This window comes from Pleuronectes platessa, chromosome 16 (assembly GCF_947347685.1).
Source record: "Pleuronectes platessa chromosome 16, fPlePla1.1, whole genome shotgun sequence".
NCBI classification, from domain to species: Eukaryota; Metazoa; Chordata; class Actinopteri; order Pleuronectiformes; family Pleuronectidae; genus Pleuronectes; species Pleuronectes platessa.
Window position 1 is genome coordinate 24,952,553 of NC_070641.1, and position 20,156 is coordinate 24,972,708.

A 20,156-nucleotide genomic window follows, 5' to 3' on the forward strand; every position below is an offset into this window, starting at 1 on the left:
TGGTCTAATGTTTGGAGTCGGTAAAAACACTGATATAACAACGATTTAAAAGTGTGAAAAGTTACTGTACATAGTTATTACAATCTGTACATAAAGAATAAATCATATGATTTACATTGAGAGAAGCTGCTGGAAACAACATATATACTACAGATGTTACTTATATTAAAGTAGCTCTAATACCATCTTATTTCTGGCTGTCACTTGTCCACATCATTGAGTCATGTGACGTCATCAGATTGTTGTTGTTTTATAATCATAAACATTGTGACACTGAGGGGGTCGATGGTTTCACAGGTGATGTCATCCGTGATGAAATAACGTCACCTTCTATCTGGGGCCCTCCTCATGCAACACCCACGGTCTCCGCCTACACTTCCCGTCATGCCTTTCTCTGTGTGCAGCAGCCGCCAGCTCCACGTGCTCAGGGATTTAAACAGAGGGGGGGGGGGGGGCGCCTGTGCTTACTACATCCCGTCCGGAGTCTAGCTTCCGGTTTCATGCCCCATAATACCGGCAGAAATCACGGAAGATTTAGAAGAACGCATATGGACCAAGTAGAAGAGCGTTTGGCTGTCACCTGTCCTAAACTTGTCTCTGTCCTGTCCTTCACCTGTGTCTCACCTGTCTCTCACCTGTGTCTCACCTGTCCTAAACCTGTCTCTCACCTGTGTCTCACCTGTCCTAAACTTGTCTCTCACCTGTCTCTCACCTGTGTCTCACCTGTCCTAAACTTGTCTCTCACCTGTGTCTCACCTGTCCTAAACTTGTCTCTCACCTGTCTCTCACCTGTGTCTCACCTGTCCTAAACCTGTCTCTCACCTGTGTCTCACCTGTCCTAAACCTGTCTCTCAACGGTCGTTGGAAGAAGTCCAGTGATGAGGAGGGAGAAGAGGAAGAGACGCTCCTGTGTGTCATGTGTCCCATGACCTTAAAGACATCATACGAACTGTCACATACATGTTGATATGTTTAACGGGCGAATAGGAGACAACAACTCTACCAGTGAGGATCTTCTGGTCCGGACAGTAATCGAGCTCTGGGTTAAACTGTCATCAGGGGGGGGGGGGCTGTGAGACTACAGGAGGTTGAGCTGCAAACTGGAGCATCAACATTATACAGTAAATCTTTTATATTAATTATCAAACCTAATATTTAAACTGTGCCAAAGGTTAGACATTTTGTTTGTGAATCTGATTAAAAATAAATTGTCTGTCGAGTGTATTATGTTGTAAAGACGTGTGTGTGTGTATATTTATATATACACATATATGTAAGAGTGCTGAGCACCTCGTACGACGTGATTTAGGCTTTAAAATGTTCTGTTATACATAATATATATATATATTTATAAGTAAATATAAGTTTTCTTATGAACTGAAATAATTATTAAGATGAAAATAAAATAAGAGAATAAAACACAGACCATTGGTGCTGCTGCTACGATTTCCCTCAAGCTTTATTTACAAATACGCATTAATATAAAATAACAGGTCACATGACAAACCCACATCAACACACAGACATCTAGTGGACACAAATAAACATTGTCCATCAGATGAGAGGACAAGTAGAGAGAAAGATCAACCAGTCTCTGAGACGGAGGACGAGTTTCTGAGGCTGAGTGAGACACAGAGACACAGAGACACAGAGATTAGTCCAGTTTTAGTGTGTTTTTGTATTTTGAGTCAGTGTGAACAAAAAGAATGAGAGACTTTCAGAATAAAAGTTTACTATAATTAAAGTCATGGGAAGGACATAATGTTTTACATGTGTGAGTGTTCTGATGATCAGGTGTGTGTTGGTGGCGTGTTACCTTCAGTCCACACATGTCCACAGGTCGTCCGTCCCTCTGCACCGAGGACAGCCGAGCTCCTCCGCTGCTCGGGTAACCCTCCTCCACCTCCAGGTGACAGACCACCGACGACGACTTCAGGAAGATCAACTGACGCTGAGCAGGGCGCCAGTCGATGGCAAAACTGACACACACAAACTGTTACACTGAGTCTGTATACACAGTTATATACACACCATGTTAAACACAGTCTATATGTGTAGAACAGTCTATATACAAACAAATTCAGCGACTGTATATACAGAGGATCAGAGCCTGTATTGGTGTTTATTGGTTATTGATCATGATTCACCTGGACCTCAGGGCCTGGACCTCAGACAACAGCTCGGCTTGACCCACGTAACACTGCATCACCTCCAGCAGGGCGGCGCTCAGCTGCGCCCGTGTGCCCGACGAACAGTCCTCCACCAGACCGGCCGTCCCCTCGTCCACCTGCAGAGCCAATCAGCTGTCAGATCAGGTCGGCTGTGTTCAGGTGATCAATCATGTCTCCAGGTACCTGAAGTCTGAAACGGCCGTCCACACTCCAGCTGACTGACAGCTTCAGCGGCTCCAGCTCATTGGACGACAGGTCAGATGAGGGGCGTGGCCTGAGCTCTACGCACAGCTCTGATTGGCTGAGGGACAGCAGTTTGATCTGCATGACGCTCTGCGCTGCAGAGACGTGCTCCTGCAGCCTGACCGGAAACAATGATAATACATTGATGTGTATAGCACTTCTAAACAAGTTCACAAAGAGCTCCACAAAATACTGACTACAACAGGTTGACACGGAAACAGATATTCAGTATTTGAAGATTTAAAGAGTATTGAGGGTTTAAAAAGGAATCTGGGACTGTAGTGACTGCTGCTGATTGGTTCTGAGTAAACAGGCCAACAGGAAGTAGCGTTAGCAACCAATCACAAGGCCCGAATGAGGGTCACATGACCAGATGAAACTTACTCGTCTCTAAGACGCTTCCAGCTGATCAGCTGACTGACCACCGCCTCTGACTCCACCCTCAGCTGGGTCAGCTGACGATCACATGACTGCAGTGCATTCTGGGCCTTCAGCAAAGACTCCTCCAACTGTTCATACATCTGCTTCTGAGGGAGACGAGGAGGATGAGGAAGAGCGGATGAGAAGAGGAAGATGAGCAGAGTGAATGGTTTTTGTTCAGATTGCGTGTCATGCAAAAGAAGCTCTGTGATTGGACGTTTCTTGAGTTGTAGTTAACCATAGTCTTAACTATTTAGTGACGCCATGGTAACCAACTTACTTTAACTATAACACCATAGCAACCCGTCAGCACTGGTTTGTGTGTACCTTGCTGTGCAGCTTTTGGACCAGCTGTGTGAGTGTGTGTCGTCTTTTGTGTATCTGTTGGACTCTGTCCTGCACCGATCTGAGCAGAGTCTCCATCTCCTCCACCCCCGACCTGTAGTCCACCTTCAGAGCCTTCCACCTTCCCCGAGCCCCGCCCTCTGACAAACACACATACACACACTGATCATGACTTGAGTTCTTACACATCTTTGTGCGTGTGTTTATGTGTGTTGATGAATACCAGGCTGGGTGGGGTAGGGCTGTTTCACCAGTTGCTGGACAGACCCCAGACTCTCCAGTAGAGACATCATGGAGTCCAGGACAAAGAGCTGACGCCACAAAACCTTCTGAACACGCCGACTGTCCTACACACACACACACACACACACACAGACACACACACACACCCACACACACCCACACACACACACACACACACACACACACACACACATGTTTAAAAACAACATAACATAAACTGAGTCTGTTTTCACACATGAACTGTGTGACTCTTCTCTGGACATGTTGTGTAGTCAGTGTCAGACACTGTTGTCGGTTTCCGACTCCTTCAAACAGGAACATGTGGGAACATCAGGTGAGGGGCGGAGCCTGTAGAGCAGCAGGAGGCGGGACATGACGTATGAACTCTGCTGTGGAAAGATCAGTGTTGTTGTTTACATCTCCTCCACACCGGGGCCTTCATCACCAGAAGATCTGGAATCTCCTCGTGTTTCACGTGTCCGGCTCCTCTTCTTCATCCTGAGATGTTTGTGTTCTTCCATCTTCACGTCACGTGTTAGAAACCTCATCAACACGTCCACTCGCTCACTGGGAAGCTTCCACACATTGTCCTGCTGGTTCCTCACATGGACTCTGACATGTTACACACATTCTACCAGGAGGCTGCAGGAGAAGATCCAGAACATGTCCAGAGACACTGACTCTGACATTTGTTCTCACAGACAGAACCCGCAGAACATGTGAGGAACATGTGAGGAACATGTGAGGAACAGTCACTGGTTCAGTTTTTGTGTGATAACAGCTTCAGATATTAATCAGTTATTCTTCTTACCGTCAGATAAAGAACCATCATGGCTGCTTCAGCAGAGTCCGACTGATCAGAGTTTCCAGGGAGATCCAGCAGAGACGAGTCACAGCTCTGCAACACACTGTAACACAACAGACACACAACGGCTTCGTGAGGACAGTTAGCTCGCTCGGTCTCTCAGCTAGCTCTAGCTTTAGCTCTAGCTTTAGCTCTAGCTCTAGCTTTAGCTCTAGCTTTAGCTCTAATTCTAGCTTCAAACACGATTTTAAGTTAAACGATTAAAAACACGTGAATGTTTTGAATCGTCTGCGAGGATTTTACGTTAAATACAAACTTACGCTCGAACTTCAGCCATTTCTGTTTTGAAATCTGCGGCAAGACTCATCTGATTGGTCGATTCGCAATGACGTGTGGCCCCGCTCAGCCTTTCCCTCAGTGCCGCAGTAATGATAGAAACGGGACTTCAAAATAAAAGACTCAAATAATTTAGATACAGAAGTTTTATTTATGTAAAATTCATGATGATCACACATTCAAACGATAGTTTCATTTATACATTTTGATTTGATATCAGAAACAGAAGCATATACAAATATATATACATTTCCATATGAAATATATAAATACATGACTTTTGTGTTCATTGCAAAAATGTAGCAGCTGATGAATCTTATCATATAATACAATACATATAATTATATAAATGTATCTCATCAGATTAATATAGATGCAGTATATTTAATAGATGCAGTAGATGCAGCTGCAGCGGCGCATGTGCTCCCGCTCAGGTCACGTGCTCTGTGTTGACTGAAGATAAATAGAAATCTGTGCAGCAGAGAGGCTAACGGAGGAGCTAGCGGAGGAGCTAACGGAGGAGCTAGCGGAGGAGAACCAGACGGAGGTTTAACGCCGATACAGGATGAGTTAGGCAGCCGACGTTCACGGGTAAGATTCACCCAATGCATCAGTGATGCTGCACAGACCTGCTGCTAATGCTAGCAACCCGCTAGCAGGTTGGGCTATCTGGAAAGCTAACTGCGTGTGAGTGTGTGTGTGTGTGCGTTCGTTCTGGAACGGAGGGATAGCAATGCTAATGCAGCTAGCTGCGGTAAGCAAACAAATAGCCATCCGGTCTGATGTTGTCTGATAGGGACCTGGTCTGATGTGGACTGATAGGGACCTGTTCTGATAGGGACCTGTTCTGATAGGGACCTGGTCTGATGTGGACTGATAGGGACCTGGTCTGATATGGACTGATAGGGACCTTGTCTGATGTGGACTGATAGGGACCTGTTCTGATAGGGACCTGGTCTGATGTGGACTGATAGGGACCTGTTCTGATAGGGACCTGGTCTGATGTGGACTAATAGGGACCTGGTCTGATGTGGACCTGGTCTGATAGGGACCTGGTCTGATGTGGACTGATAGGGACCTGGTCTGATGTGGACTGATAGGGACCTGGTCTGAGGACCTGTTCTGATAGGGACCTGGTCTGATGTGGACTAATAGGGAGGTTTTACTAATAAAATAATCATTGTACATTCACCAGCACTGTGTGATGATGACTTCCGGCCTGCAGGTGGCGCTGTTCCCCCAGCTGCTGTTTCCACGTTTACCATCTGGGTCCCTGTTTTTCAGGTGTGTAGCAGCAGGATGCCCCTCCCTCCACCAGGGGGACCCCTGCCTCCCCCCACCGTCAGCCAGGTGACAGCACACACACACACTTCTCTTCAACGTTAGATAAGAAACAGACGTCTGTGTTTCTTTCTTTCTTATTCATTCAGCTTCGGTTCCGGTCGTTGATCTCGACACAAAGAGCTTCTGACTCGATCACTTCCTGTTGTGACGGAACGTGTTGCAGTAAACTCACGCTGTCTGTTGTTGCTCCGTCCCCAGGCCAACACCATCCCTCCAAAGCTGAACAGGGAGGAGGTCAAAGGTCGCGGCGCTCTGCTGTCCGACATCGCTAAAAGCACCAAGCTAAGAAATGTGTCGGTGGTGAACGACTGCAGCGCTCCGCTGCTCGACAGTAAGATTCAAACACCAAAGAGCCAATCACCTTCCACAGAGCACCCATACATTCGCTTATACCAATACCTGCACCAGCAACCGAGCCTACAGGGGGCGGCGTCTGAGGAGCAGAAGAAGATGGCCGATGAGGAGCGCTCGGCTCTCTCCCTGGAGAGTAAGACAACCAACCTTCTGTGATACTGAGGCTGCCTGCAGGAGGCTGAGGGTCAGAGGTCACACAGACACCAGGGAACACACTGTTCATCACTCTGTTGATGAAACAATCCAGGTCCTCACAAACACCTACGAGCACTGGTCCGTGTTTGTTGAGCCACAGTTTGATGCATTTGAAAACAGACTTAAAGGAAGTCTCTGAATTTTTGTCTTATGAGACATTTAGTGACAGGAAGGTCACATAGAGGCTCCACCCACACACCTGAAAGCACATCACATGGCCGGTCACCTACACTGGTCATGTGATGTAAACAGGAAGTAGATGTCTCCTCTCCCGTTGGCTGCTTAGTAGCAGAAACTCCTCCTGAAGGAGGAGCGGTGAAGGTGACGAGTCACTGACAGGAAGTGTTACTGACAGGAAGTGTAACTGACAGGAAGTGTAACTGACAGGAAGTGTAACTGACAGGAAGTGTAACTGACAGGAAGTGTTACTGACAGGAAGCGTCACTGACAGGAAGCGTCACTGACAGGAAGCGTCACTGACAGGAAGTCACATCTGATGACGGCAGATGTGACCTGACTCATTGTTTATGTGTTTCTTTATTTGTCATTTTAATTTCTGACGTCTCGTGAAACAGGTTAAAAATCAGTGCATCAAACTCTGTGTGTGTGTCACATCAGATCCTGCAGCTTCCTGCACAGCTGCTGCTGCACTGTTGAAGAATAATCTTTGTCATCATGACGTTTCTTCGACTTCGGGGGAAAATATCCCGAGGTTGAAGAAAAGATGTTTTTTAACCCACTTAGTGTAATGTAATTGTAACAAGATGTGTATAGAGACAGATCCTGTGCTTTATCAGAGACTTAAAAACTCCTCAGACTCTGGGACCAGAGAGTGAAGCCAATGTGTAAGTGCCATGTACCTGTCTTCTCTCTCTGACCAGCAGGGGGCGACTCCACTGGTAGTTTCTATAGAAGTCTTTGAAAAAATGACTTCAGTAAACATTTTCCGAAGGAGTTTGTCTCAATCTCTAGTTTCACTCACTGTCCTTACATCCACTCACCTGTCCACTCACCTGTCCACTCACCTGTCCACTCACCTGTCCACTCACCTGTCCTGACGTCCACTCACCTGTCCTGACGTCCACTCACCTGTCCTGACGTCCACTCACATGTCCTTACCATTTTCAGTGTGTTCATCTCTCTGACATCACTTATTTTGTGATGTCATTGAACGTGAAACTAATATTTTTATCTTTTCTGAATTTTGAGTCTCAGGCTGTTTGTCGGAGACATCGAGACGTTCAAAGACCTTTTATATCCATCGTGGTAAAGATCGTCAGCTGCAGCCTCATGTCTCTGAGTGACGCCTCTTGCTTTTAGATTAGATTAGATTCAACTCTATTGTCATTGCACAGTACAAGTACATATACAACGAAATGCAGTTTAGCATCTAACCAGAAGTGCAAAAAAAGGCAGTAAAGTGCAGAGTATTGTGCGTATTTAAAGTGGAATTTAAATAAATAAGATATGTACAGTAAGAAATATATATGGAATAGTACAGTATTAAAAGGTATTGTATTATATAAGAACTATGAGCAAGATAAATATATATAAATATGAATATCCTATAGGCGGGATAATACAGTAGTAAAAAAAGTAACAGTGTAGTGCAAATGTACAATTGTTCAAATGTTCAGTGGTTGGAGGAGGGTGTGTGGCAGTCCAAGCCAGGGTGGAGGGGGGGGGGAAGTATAGTCACTGAAGAAAGTATGTGCTGGGGTGGCGTGGGGGGGGGGGGGGTGCTGCTATCACTGTGGAGGAGAGTTCAGCAGGGTGGCAGCCCCAGGGATGAAGCTGTTCCTGAACCTGCTGGTCCGGGAACGGAGGACCCTGTAGCGCCTCCCAGAGGGGAGGAGGACAAACAGTCTGTGGGGTGTGAGCTGTCCTTGATGAGGCTGCGCGCACTCCACAGACATCTCTTGATCTGAGCAGCTGCAATGTGGGGAGTGAGGAACCGGTGATGCGTTGGGCAACTTTCACTCTGCAGTGACTTCTGGTCCACAACAGAGCCGCTGCAATACCACACTGAGATGCAGTTGGTGAGGATGCTCACCTGGTTTCACCTGGTTTCACCTGGTCTGACCTGGTCTGACCTGGTCTCACCTGGTTTCACTTGGTCTCATCTGTTCTCACCTGGTCTGACCTGGTTTCACCTGGTTTCACCTGGTCTCACCTGGTCTGACCTGGTTTCACCTGGTCTTACCTGGTCACACCTGGTCTGACCTGGTCACACCTGGTCACACCTGGTTTCACCTGGTCTGACCTGGTCTCACCTGGTCACACCTGGTCTCACCTGGTCTCACCTGGTTTCACCTGGTCTGACCTGGTCTCACCTGGTCTCAGCTGGTTTCACCTGGTCTCACCTGGTCTCACCTGGTCTCACCTGGTCTCAGCTGGTTTCACCTGGTCTCACCTGGTCTCACCTGGTCTCACCTGGTCTCACCTGGTTTCACCTGGTCTGACCTGGTCTCAGCTGGTTTCACCTGGTCTCACCTGGTCTCACCTGGTTTCACCTGGTCTCAGCTGGTCTCAGCTGGTTTCACCTGGTCTGACCTGGTCTGACCTGGTCTCAGCTGGTTTCACCTGGTCTCACCTGGTTTCACCTGGTCTGACCTGGTCTCAGCTGGTCTCACCTGGTTTCACCTGGTCTCACCTGGTCTCAACTGGTCTCCTGTCATAACACACTGATGTCATTGTAGTGTCATGTTCTGTAGTGACATGCTCACTTGAGGCGGAGCTCTCATCTGTCCAATGGTTGTGGTTCTCAGAGCCCAAACGAGGCGGAGCATTAACAGGAGGAGCCAATGGGAGCGGAGAAGCAAGCCCATCAGGTTCTGTTCCACCAATCGGGGGCCTGTTCTCAGGCGAAGTTCCCAAACCGAGGCCAGTTGGAGGTGACAACTTTTCTTTTATTGGTTCTAACCTCAAATGATTTCTGGCATTTATTTTACTATTGTATTTGATTTATGTTTATATATATTTGTGTATATATTCGTTATATTAACGTTTTTTTATAACTTCTGATCATTGAAAGTTTCTTATTTTTGTCTTTGCAAATTATACATTTTACTGATTTGTAATCTGTTAGTTTTACAATATATAGAATTTAATAATATTTGTTGAATCATTACTTTTTCTATAAGGTTACCTCAAATGAATTTTAGATTTTATTATTCACTAGTATGTTATTATTCTACAGACGGCTCATCTGGACGTTTGCCCCCCACCCGAGCTGCCGCCCCCCGCCCCCCCAGTCATCACCATGACAACGCAGAGAGCCCCTCCCCTCAGGCGCTGTCGCCATCGGAGACGAGTGGCTCCCAGCATCCTTCACTTCCCAACCTGTCCTCCTCTCCCTCCCCCTCCTCTGCTGCCTCCTCCCCCTCCACCAGCATGAAGCACTCCTCCTCTGCCCCCCCTCCCCCTCCTCCTCTCTGTCGTCGTGGTAATGCCCCCTCCCCTCCCAACTCATCTCACAACAGAGAGAAGCCCCTCCCTCTTGCACAGAGCAGCACCCCTCCCCTCCCTTCAAAACCTCCCCCCTCCCCGGGCAACAGCCGACGCCCTCCCACCTCAGGAGGTAACTCTCCCTCTTCCACTCCCTCCTCCTCTCTGGCTCCCCCCCCTCTATCTTACCGCATCAACAACGGTCTGACAAGTAGCGGCGCTGAGGTGGCGCCCGAGCTGCCACAGCGTCACAACTCCCTCAGCAACAGGAGGCCAGCCCCGTCACCTGGAGGCCCCACCCCCACCAGAGGCCCAGCCCCACCCCCTCCGCCTGCATCTCCCACGCCCTCTCAACAGGGGTCCAATAGGCCGGCGCCCCTCGTTAGAGAGGCACCAGGTAGAGGAGCAGGTGAGGGAGCGCTGATTTCAGAAATGTATCACAGTGATGTCATCACCATTGACTTATTGATCTCTCCTCAGCTCCTCCTGTTCCCGTCCAATCATCGTCCTCGAGGGCAGCAAGCAGAGAAGCCCCGCCTCCTCCTCCTTATAGAATACATGGTAGCCCCTCCCTCTCATCTGATCCCCACACCAGAGGGAAACCCCCTCCCCCACCCACCCGAAACCCCGCAGCGCCTCCCCCTCCTCTCCGCAATGGACACTCCTCCTCAATCCCTCACTCATTTGTTGGTGAGTCTTTCCATCCGTCCAATCCGAGCAGAGCTCAGCAGCAACGCTTCCTGTATCAGTAACCTGGTCAGCTGATCGATCAGTCGCTGATCACAATCTAAGAAACAAGATCTGAAGCCAACTTATTGAGAAATTTGATTATTGGTCACTTTGGTATAATTCTTATCATCTTTATCTGTGTTAATATGATAGAATATTATGATCAAATGAATGTGTTGGGGAGTTCGACCTCATGTGGCGTCTTTTCTTCTTCAGACGACTTTGAGTCCAAGTATTCGTTTCATCCTCTGGATGATTTCCCTCCTCCGGACGAGTTCAGACACTTCACCAAGTTCTACCCGAGCAGAGCCAACACCGGTACGTTCAGCTCCTCTCTTTTACCTGTAGACACATGTAAACTAAGTATTTAAAGGAAATGTGTTAAATAGGCCACCATACGGTCAATAAACGCAGATTAATAATCAACTTCTCATACAAATCATTGTGTTTCAGTGATGAGAGGAGCTCCTCCACTGCCCCCTGTTGGGAGGTGAAGAGAACTACAGCACACGCTTACACGGACACACCCACAAACACACATCTGCAGCATACCTCACCTTCTGCTCGACACTCACAGCTGATTGGCTGTTACCCGGTCTGACAGACGGACCAATCTGTAGCCTGCTGAACCCCACTTTCATTTTCAGTTTTATTTTTGCACGCGCACTTTTTGTTTGCAGAGTGTGACTCGTGAAGAAGAACAGTATGTGGCTCACAGCTGCTCTGCTCGGTTCTTCAGGATCTTCTAGATTCATGTTCTGAGGTGACCTGGATCACATGACGTCTCCACATAAGCTCATTGGATAAAACTGACCTGAACATTGATGTAAACGAGACGTCAGGACATCAACATTAACCCTTCCTCTCAGTGGTAGGTGTGTTAGCCTAGCATAGCATCTTTATGCTATAAAGTCACAGACATGAGTCAGAGGTCCTGAAGAACCACAGAGACAAACTGTCTCCTGGACCTAAGTCCTAAGCGATGAGGTTACCTGTAAAGATTATTTAGGCAGGATCTGATTGGACGAGGGCCGAAGGGAACCAGAGACTCACCTGAACCAATGAACCAACATGTTGAGTTCGATTGAGCTCTGAAGCAGCTCCATTAATAATAACTAATGATCCATGATATTACTTTTCATTTAGCTGACGATGACATCACTTGGTTCGTTAAGTTTAATGTGCCAGAACAACGTTTGAGGGAATCTCTCTCTCTCTCTCTCTCTCTCTCTCTCTCTCTCTCTCTCTCTCTCTCTCTCTCTCTCTCTCTCTCTCTCTCTCTCTCTCTCTCTCTCTCTCTCTCTCTCTCTCTCTCTTGTGTGTGCCAGTCCTTCGTCTACATTATCTTTTGTTTGATTTTGTTGTTTTTAAGGTTTAAAGATCATACAAGTTAAAATAATGTCAGTGTAGATATGAACATTTTAACAATGAAACAACAAACGTCATTTTGATTTCCATTTGTTTTTTTATTGTGAATTTACTATTTTACTCTGCCCCCCCACCCCCTTAAACACTGAATCTCATCAGTTAAAACTTAAAAAGCTTCTGTACAAACTTGAACCTGTGAAATCTCATCTGATGATAGATCTGTAAGTCTGCATGTTTCCTCTGAATAAACAGTTTCCTCTGAATTTTTCTCAAACTGAGACATTTTAGCTTCAATTCTGTTCTTCTTCTTTGTTCAGGTTATTGGCAGGATGCAGTCCATGTGCATTACTGCCGTCTGCTTCTATGTTTAGTTTTAGGTTCATTTCTTGAGGAAGTGGAGACTTGTCTTTATTTTCAGTCTCTGATCTTTATTTACACTGTAGTTTTATCCATATTGTTTACAAAACTTAAATATTATTTTTATTATTTATTATTATTTAGGGGCGGTGTGGCCAAGGGGGTAGAGTGGTTGTTCTCCAACAAGAAGGTTGCCTGTTCAAACCCCACTCTTCCCCAACTGCATGCCGATGTGTCCTTGGCAAGATACTGAACCCCTAAACGGCGCCTCATAAATGTTGAGTGTACTAAATATAAGTCGCTTTGGACAAAAGCGTCAGCCAAATGACATGTAATGTAATTATTCGTCTTTTGATGGAGTGAAGAAAACACTGTTCACAAGCGGTCGAGATGAAAACATGACAAAGTAAATGTTGCTCTGCAGCAACTGGTGTCGTCTGTAAACTAGAACGAGTTGCGACCGTTGGAATGTGACGAGGCCGCTCCGCTGGCGTCTGAATCCACATTAAGAATCTGCTGAATCACATTTTGGATGAGTCCTGGGACTGGCGAGAGGAAAAGGAACATTCAGTTTCCTGTGTCATGTACAACATCTTGTAACAGATAAGTAGATTGCTTTAAAAAAAAAGTTGTAGCCAATCAGCATGTGAGGACCTTCAGTCGGGATTTAGAGCCAATCACAGCACAGAGACAGTCTTGGTTAAAGTCACTAACGACCTTCTAATAGCTTCACATGTGTGTGTCTGTCCTCGTTCTGTCACATTTTATTACAAAGACTAAAATAGTTAATTAACATTAATGGAACCGCCCTTAACTGGTTTAAATCTTATTTTTCTGATCGCTTCCAATTCGTGCAAATTAATGATGAGTCATCTGTGCGCACCAAAGTTAACCATGGTGTTCCACAGGGCTCTGTGCTCGGCCCAATTTTATTCTCATTATATATGCTTCCACTAGGAAACATTATCAGGACACACTCTGTAAATTTCCACTGCTATGCGGATGACACCCAGTTATACTTATCAATAAAACCTGAACAAAGTAATCAATTAACTAAACTTCATCATGTCTCAAAGACATAAAAACCTGGATGACCCGCGAGTTTCTCTTATTAAACTCAGACAAAACAGAGGTTATAATACTTGGCCCCACACACCTTAGAGATACATTATCTAATGATGAAGCTGCTCTAGACGACATTGCCCTTGCTTCCAAACATCAGGAACTTTTCCTTTAATTCTCACTTGAAACATAATTTCTAGGACAGCCTTTTTCCAATTGCGTAATATCTCAAACATCAGAAATGTTCTTTCTCAAAAAGACGCAGAAGAACGAGTCCCGGTCTTTGTTCCATCCAGATGTGATTATTGTAAATAATTATTATCAGGCTCCAGCAGGAAGTCGCTAAAGACTCTGCAGCTTGTCCTAAATGCTGCAGCATATGTCCTGAAGACAACCAGGACCAGAGACCACATGTCTCCTGTGTTAGCTTCACTACACTGACTTCCTATTAATTCTAAAATAGAATTTAAAATCCTCCTCCTCACCTATATTAATAAAATGACAGCATCAAACCTTGAAGAGCTGAGTACCTTATCACCACTAGAGCCCTGAGCTCCCAGAATCCAGGCTGTTGTCCCTAAAGTCTCTAGAGAAGGAGGAGGAGCCAGAGCTTCAGCATCCAGCTCCTCTCCTGTGGAATCATCTCAGCTTCAGTTGTGGAGGCAGACTCCATCTGTACGTTGAGGATTCAAACCTTCCTCTATGATAAAGCTTGTAGTTAGAGCCGGTCCAGGTTTGTCTTAGACCTGATCTCAGTTCTGCTGCTATAGGTCTAGAAGGTCGGGGTCACATGACACATGGCGCTTCTCTTTCCAGCTTCTCCTTCCTCTTCTCCTTCCTTATCACATCAAAGATATTAATATCTCATCAATACATGTTACTGACTGGACTTCTTCCCCGGAGTCCCTTTGCCTCACCGTCCACAGACCACATCCTGGATTAAGATGGTGGATCGAGAATCAGAGATCGTGATGGTGAAGCCAGCACGATTCTGTGTTGTGCTGGCTTCTGATAATGGTGGTGGACACGATTGAGTGGGCAACATTAGAATGTTTATTCTATTCAAAGCTGTAAACACTCTGTCCCTCTGATGTCCTCTGTTCCACGGGACATCTGTTGACTTGTGTCCGTCCTGGGAGACGGGTCCTCACATGTGTCTCTGAGGTTTCTACCTTCTTCACCTGTTAAAAGGTTTCAGTAGTTTGACTCTTGTTGAAGAACAGAGGACGTCTCACCTGGTTAAAGACCAGGAGACAAACTGTGATCTGTGAATATTGGCTCTACAAATAGAATTTGATTGATTGATTGATTATGGTCACCTGACCCTCTGTCAGGAAGGAAACGTTATTTATAAATAGTACAAGAAGCAGTTAGGTTATTATGACGAGAACATCAGGGCCCAGTTTTCTAAAGGTTCTTTGCAAACATGTTGTTGAAGTCCACAAATCTCTCGTGTCTGCAGACTGGGCTGGGACCTTCAGCTTCATGATTTATTTATTCAGAAAGTGACGCATCGACACCGGAAGGGGGCAGCGTCGCTCTTTGTAACGTGTAGTCTACCGGGACTTCATCAGCAGAAGAAGAACACGTGACGTATTAGGAATAAACACACGTGCGTTCACGTTGAAGCTGAAGCTTCTTGTTCGGAGTTAGAAACATGGAGGACGTGATTCCGCTGCCGGAGCCGAGAGGTGTCAGGAAGAGAGGCCGAGTGGAGAGCAGCGAGCCGGGGCCGGAGAGCAGCGAGCCGGGGCCGGAGGAGCAGAAGAGGCGGGGGAACGTCCGCAGCGTGTCGGGGCTGCGGGAGGACGACCCCTCGGTGCGGCTGCTCGAGCAGCTGCTGTTCGGGACGGAGGACGAGCTGCGGGGCCGAATCCTGGAGGTTTGAGTCCATTTCATCTCCATTTAAACTACATCAGCTAATTCCACCATTTCTACACCTTTATTAAACTGATTCACTTTCATTGCTCTGCGCTGGTGACACCTGGTGGCCGGAGGTGTCATGTTGTTTTATTCAAGACGTTGGTGAAGAAATAAAACTTAAAACTGAACAAAAGACAAACCTATTTTGTCAATAGATTCAATATATTTAAAATGTCAATTAAACTATGTTAACTACACTTAAGGTTAGGGTTGTTCAGAAACATCTGCTCGATAATAACATGAGTACAATGCACTGAGCTAGAAAACATTATGAAATAATACACAAAGCAAACAAACATTTATAACGTTACAATATGTAAAAATAGATCATTACAGTTTATCTTTTCAAATCATTGATGAAGAGAAACTTTCTAACTAAGGTTTTAAATAGTGCTGTCAAACGATTAATATATTTAATCACGATTAATTGCAATTATGTCATAGTTAACTCAAAATTAATCACAATTAATCGCAGATTTTTATCTATTCTTAATGTCCCTTCATTTTTTTTCTCCATACTTTATTTTTCATTTTAATGCTCTTATCACCATGGAAAAGTGGATTGACTTGCTTTATGCAAATGTTTTATTTTATTAAAAAACAACATTGGGGTAAAACAGGGCGGTACAAAATAAAATTATAGAGTTCACATTTCAGGTAAACAAGGCCTCTTATTTCAGAAACAATGAACCGTGACAGTTGGTTCACCAATAAACGGTAAAACTATTACTTCTTTGCTTTCAGCAGCTTCTCAACAGACAAGCAACAAAATAACAAACAAACAAAACACACAGGCAAGTGTCGGCCTACTTTGAAATAAATTAAACACAGAACTTTGTAGGGCTCTTTGAGTCCTCATCATATCTGTGGGAAATGTATGAAATAAGCAGTACCCTATTGTGAAATAAATAAAAACATATAGCTGCAGCCTAATAGCTTAAAATATATATTTTAGTTGGCGAAATATTAAAACAAAAAGTGAGAGCAGGTCAGACTGGAGCCGAACACAGAAACTGAAGATCGGTAGAAACCAACTGCAGCTTCTGCTCTGATCAAGAAGCTGAGGTGCTGATCTCTGATCAGCTGAGACCAGAGACACTCTGTGTTTTCACTGTTTCCATAGTTAAGAAGCAGTCGGTCACTGAGCGGCTGCTCCATGTGAACTAGCTCTGATCTCACTGTGTCTCTGAGCGAGTGAGGGGGGGGCGGAGCCTCGGGACAGGTGCACTATCTGGGAGCACACACACACACACACACACACACACAGACACACACACTCCCCGTGACGGCCTGATACGATGATGTTTAAAAAAATTATTGTGACTTAGTCAACCACCGACATTTTCGTCTCCTCGCGTAAGCGAAAGTTAAAATCGATTTAGTCAGTTTTTATTTTCAAAGATCGTTTTTTTTTTGATGTGTGGCGTGATTGCGTGTGAAAAACATGCAAAAGCGTTTGTCACACGGCGAAAGCGTGAGTTTGCGTTAACGTCGTTAATAACGCGTTTAACTGACAGCACTAGTTTCAATTGTCAGTGATTTCATGTGTTTGCTTCCAGACTTCAAGTCAGAAAACTTTATTTTCTCGTGGTTAAAAACTAAACAATGTTGTGATGTGTTTACTTGAGCAGGAGGACGAAGACGAAGCTGAACGTTTGTCAGTGGAAGATGAAGATGTGGAGTCTGAGGAAGACGAGGCTCATCTGCAGCACCGACCAACCAGAGAGGCCGCCTGGGTGGACGAAGATGACGAGCTGGAGGAAGAGTGAGTGTGGTCCTCATATTGTGACCCCCCCCCCCCCCCCTATTGGACTGTTTGCGGGTTAAGACTTGGGTTAGGTTGGGTTAGGCTTTTAGTTTGAAGGGCTAGGGAATGCATTATGCCAATCAGTGTCCTCACTAAGATAGCTGTACAAACGTGTGTGTTTCAGGGTGGACATGAAGCATCGTTACCGTAAAGACCTGATGAGAGGAGACGCTGAATCGGTCATGACCAAACACAAACTTCAGCAGAGGATGAGGGAGCAGTGAGTCCACACACACACACACACACACACACCTCATGTTTACCTTGGGTGTGTGTCTGCTGCTGAACACATTGTGTTTCAGGTTTCAGAAGTCAATGGGCGGAGCTCCATTGTGGGCGGAGAGCAGCAGGAAGAAGAAAACCAACGGTACGAACGGTTTCTTGACTTTATTCTTGTTTCTTCTGAACAAATGAAACCATTCCTGTGTCTGTTCCTGAAGCAGCTGAGGACGAAGATGATGATGATGATGATGAGGAGGACGACCTGCTGAGGAGGACAGGAAACTTTGTGGCGTCTCCAGAGCGCTTGTCCAGCGGCATCTTAAGAGTCAGTGACCGTTAAATTCAATTTAGTTTTTTACATTGTGGTGATGATGATGATGGTGGTGATGATGATGATGATGATGATGAAGATGTTGTCTCTGTCCTGTCACAGATGAAGAAGTGTCTTCCCGCCAACAGCGCTCGTCCATCCGAGGACAAACTGACCACTGTCCAGTTCCACCCCTCCGCTCAAGTCGTCATGACAGCTGGCCTCGACCAATCAGTGTCCCTCTTTCAGGTACGGCCGATCAGCTGCCGCTGTCTGGTGGAGCAGATCATGTGACACTTTGTCTCGCCCCTCAGGTGGACGGGAAGACGAACCCAAAGATCCAGAGCATCCACCTGGAGCGTTTCCCTGTCCACAGAGCGCAGTTCAGTGTGGACGGCGAGACGGTGATCGCCACCGGTCTGAGGAACAAGATGTTCTACCTGTACGACATGATGGAGGGCCGGGTCACACCTGTCCACACTGTCAGAGGTCAGAGTTCGAGAGACACATTCATTTTCTTTAACCCTTTCAGAATAAAAGTCTGCTAACTGCTGCTGTTTGTTGCTTTAGGTCTGAATGAAAACAGAGTGAAGGAGTTCTCAGTTTGTCCTGATGGAGGCGCTCTGCTGCTCACTGGGACTCGTGGGTACCTGCACCTCCTCACACTCAAGGTGGGTGGCTACAGTCTCATCTCAGCTTTAATAACGAGTTAACCTCTGACCTCTACATCCTTATTTTGACTTCCTGTGATGTCATTTGCTGGAGCATCGACTAAAAGTTTCTGTAATAATAAAACGTAATAAATGTGAGGAAACATGATGATGTCAGAGACAGAAAACAAAGGCCTCGACTTTCTGCTGCATACAGAAAGAATTTAATTTAAATATTTAATTTTTATTGTAGATTTAAACTGGATCCAGTACAGTACCAGAGTCCTGTTAGGGCCCACCAGCAGGGGGGGCCCTGTCAGAGGGTGACTGATGGTGACAGGTGTGTGTGTGTCTTCAGACTAAGGAGGTGGTTTGCAGTATGAAGATTAACGGTGACGTCAGCGGCGTCGCCTTCTCCCACGACGGCAGCAAAGTCTTCGTCAACTCAGGTGAGTCCAGGACATTCTGAGTCTGTGACATCACAGATGTCCCTCTGTCAGTCTTGTGACGTGTGTTTGTGTGTGCAGAGGAGGGGGAGGTGTACGTGTGGGATGTGCGCAGCAGTCGTTGTGTGAACAAGTTCACAGATGACGGTTGTGTGAAGGGGACGTCCATCGCTGCCTCTCGTAACGGACAGTACCTGGCCTGCGGGTGAGACACGCCCACACACATACTGTATTCTACTGGCTAAGATTGGGGGGGCAGTGGATTGATTGATCTTCTGTCTGTTGCAGCTCTCAGTCGGGGGTGGTCAACATCTATTCTCAGGAGGCGTGTCTTAACTCAGCCAATCCGAAGCCTCTGAAGGCCGTGATGAACCTGTTGACCTCAGTGACCTCCCTGACCTTCAACCCCACCTCTGAAATTCTGGCCATGGCCTCCCGAGCCGAGGACGAGGCTGTGAGGCTGGTAAGATACTGGTGGTTAGAAAACAGCAGGGGAGTAATGGTTTGGTATTTATAGAGCTTTTCTAGTCTTGATGACTCAAAGCTCTTTACAGTTTAACATTCCCCCCCTCACGCACACATTCACACAGTGCATCTATTCGCAGCACTTAGTTATTCTATGGGGGGGGGGGGGCATTCAGGGTTCAGCATCTTGCCCAAGGACACTTCGGCATGCAGATGGGTCAGACTGGGGATCAAACTGCCGACCTTCAGGTTGGAGGACGACCACTCTACCCCTCAGCCACAGCCTCTGATACCGGGTCTGACACACAGCCTGTTCAGTCCCGGTTCTGATGCGGCTCTGTACCGGTTCTGTCCCCTCAGGTCCACCTGTCCAGCCTCAGCATCTTCTCCAACTTCCCCGTCTCCAAGAGGAACATTGTTCATCGAGCAGGCTGCCTGGACTTCTCCCCACATAGCGGCTTCTTCTCATTGGCTAACAACAAAGGACACGCCCCCCTCTTCAGGTAAGCTTATTGATTTCTATGCGGTTATAAAGTTTGCTTCATTTAATATGCTCATGTTAGCATGTTAGCAAGCTTCAATTGAAACGAGCTGTGTTTTCAGGTTGTTACATTACAAAGACTTCTGAGGAGAAACTTCACACAAACTCTGAAGCACTGAAGATGAGACCAGGTGCTGATGAAGATGAGGAGATGAAGAGGAGTTGGGCCTGAGGTTGTTTATAGGAAATGTGCAATTACCTCTTGTGTGTTTTTATTATTTGTATAAAAACTAAATCAGTTCAACTCACGTCTCATTGTTTTTTTTCACTGAGACAAACTCTGAATTAATCTCTTGTTTATTTCACTAGTTTATGATTTCAACTGTTAAATATCTGCATTTTCACATTAGACATCTTTTATCAAACCACGGTT

General features: G+C 46.1%; 3 protein-coding genes across 6 annotated transcripts; 2 read left to right on the forward strand and 1 right to left on the reverse strand.

Annotated features, from left to right (window-relative positions):
- Positions 1–1,457: 1,457 nt before the first annotated feature.
- On the reverse strand, positions 1,458–4,638 carry si:dkey-225f5.4 (uncharacterized). Its single transcript, XM_053443754.1, has 9 exons — positions 4,548–4,638; positions 4,234–4,330; positions 3,403–3,526; positions 3,162–3,319; positions 2,799–2,941; positions 2,355–2,532; positions 2,148–2,287; positions 1,817–1,979; positions 1,458–1,620 (listed from the first exon to the last, which is right to left on the reverse strand). Exons 1-9 carry the CDS (start codon positions 4,592–4,594, stop codon positions 1,555–1,557), a joined length of 1,116 nt encoding a protein of 371 aa, XP_053299729.1. The 5' UTR covers positions 4,595–4,638; the 3' UTR covers positions 1,458–1,554.
- A 364-nt stretch (positions 4,639–5,002) lies between these two features.
- LOC128457939 (WAS/WASL-interacting protein family member 2) lies at positions 5,003–12,274 on the forward strand. 3 transcript variants are annotated; one of them, XM_053442493.1, is made up of 8 exons: positions 5,003–5,154; positions 5,789–5,913; positions 6,106–6,394; positions 9,225–9,350; positions 9,656–10,312; positions 10,384–10,593; positions 10,849–10,950; positions 11,086–12,274. In XM_053442493.1, the coding sequence occupies exons 2-8, from the start codon at positions 5,863–5,865 to the stop codon at positions 11,124–11,126; spliced, it is 1,476 nt and encodes a 491-aa protein (XP_053298468.1). In that variant the 5' UTR covers positions 5,003–5,154; positions 5,789–5,862; the 3' UTR covers positions 11,127–12,274. The 3 variants fall into 3 exon arrangements, with proteins under 3 accessions (XP_053298468.1, XP_053298467.1, XP_053298469.1); XM_053442492.1 differs by having other exon boundaries at positions 5,848–5,913; XM_053442494.1 differs by having other exon boundaries at positions 5,848–5,913; positions 6,106–6,238.
- A 2,719-nt stretch (positions 12,275–14,993) lies between these two features.
- Positions 14,994–20,027, forward strand: utp18 (UTP18 small subunit processome component). Of its 2 annotated transcripts, none has more exons than XM_053442490.1 (13): positions 14,994–15,301; positions 16,974–17,107; positions 17,274–17,369; positions 17,452–17,516; positions 17,590–17,696; positions 17,805–17,930; positions 17,996–18,170; positions 18,252–18,352; positions 18,690–18,780; positions 18,859–18,982; positions 19,066–19,240; positions 19,603–19,745; positions 19,846–20,027. In XM_053442490.1, exons 1-13 carry the CDS (start codon positions 15,077–15,079, stop codon positions 19,868–19,870), a joined length of 1,587 nt encoding a protein of 528 aa, XP_053298465.1. In that variant the 5' UTR covers positions 14,994–15,076; the 3' UTR covers positions 19,871–20,027. The 2 variants fall into 2 exon arrangements, with proteins under 2 accessions (XP_053298465.1, XP_053298466.1); XM_053442491.1 differs by having other exon boundaries at positions 14,995–15,301; positions 17,593–17,696.
- Positions 20,028–20,156: the final 129 nt, after the last annotated feature.

Coding starts and splice junctions, on each gene's coding strand:
- si:dkey-225f5.4 (XM_053443754.1), bottom strand. CDS start 4,594: ATGAGTCTTGCCGCAGATTTCAAAACAGAAATGGCTGAAGTTCGAGC. Junction 4,331..4,547: donor GAAATGGCTGAAGTTCGAGC/GTAAGTTTGTAT, acceptor GTTGTGTTACAG/TGTGTTGCAGAGCTGTGACT. Junction 1,980..2,147: donor GTCCAGGCCCTGAGGTCCAG/GTGAATCATGAT, acceptor TGTGTGTGTCAG/TTTTGCCATCGACTGGCGCC.
- LOC128457939 (XM_053442493.1), top strand. CDS start 5,863: ATGCCCCTCCCTCCACCAGGGGGACCCCTGCCTCCCCCCACCGTCAGC. Junction 5,914..6,105: donor CTCCCCCCACCGTCAGCCAG/GTGACAGCACAC, acceptor CTCCGTCCCCAG/GCCAACACCATCCCTCCAAA. Junction 9,351..9,655: donor CAAACCGAGGCCAGTTGGAG/GTGACAACTTTT, acceptor ATTATTCTACAG/ACGGCTCATCTGGACGTTTG.
- utp18 (XM_053442490.1), top strand. CDS start 15,077: ATGGAGGACGTGATTCCGCTGCCGGAGCCGAGAGGTGTCAGGAAGAGA. Junction 17,517..17,589: donor CAGGAAGAAGAAAACCAACG/GTACGAACGGTT, acceptor CTGTTCCTGAAG/CAGCTGAGGACGAAGATGAT. Junction 17,931..17,995: donor AATCAGTGTCCCTCTTTCAG/GTACGGCCGATC, acceptor CTCGCCCCTCAG/GTGGACGGGAAGACGAACCC.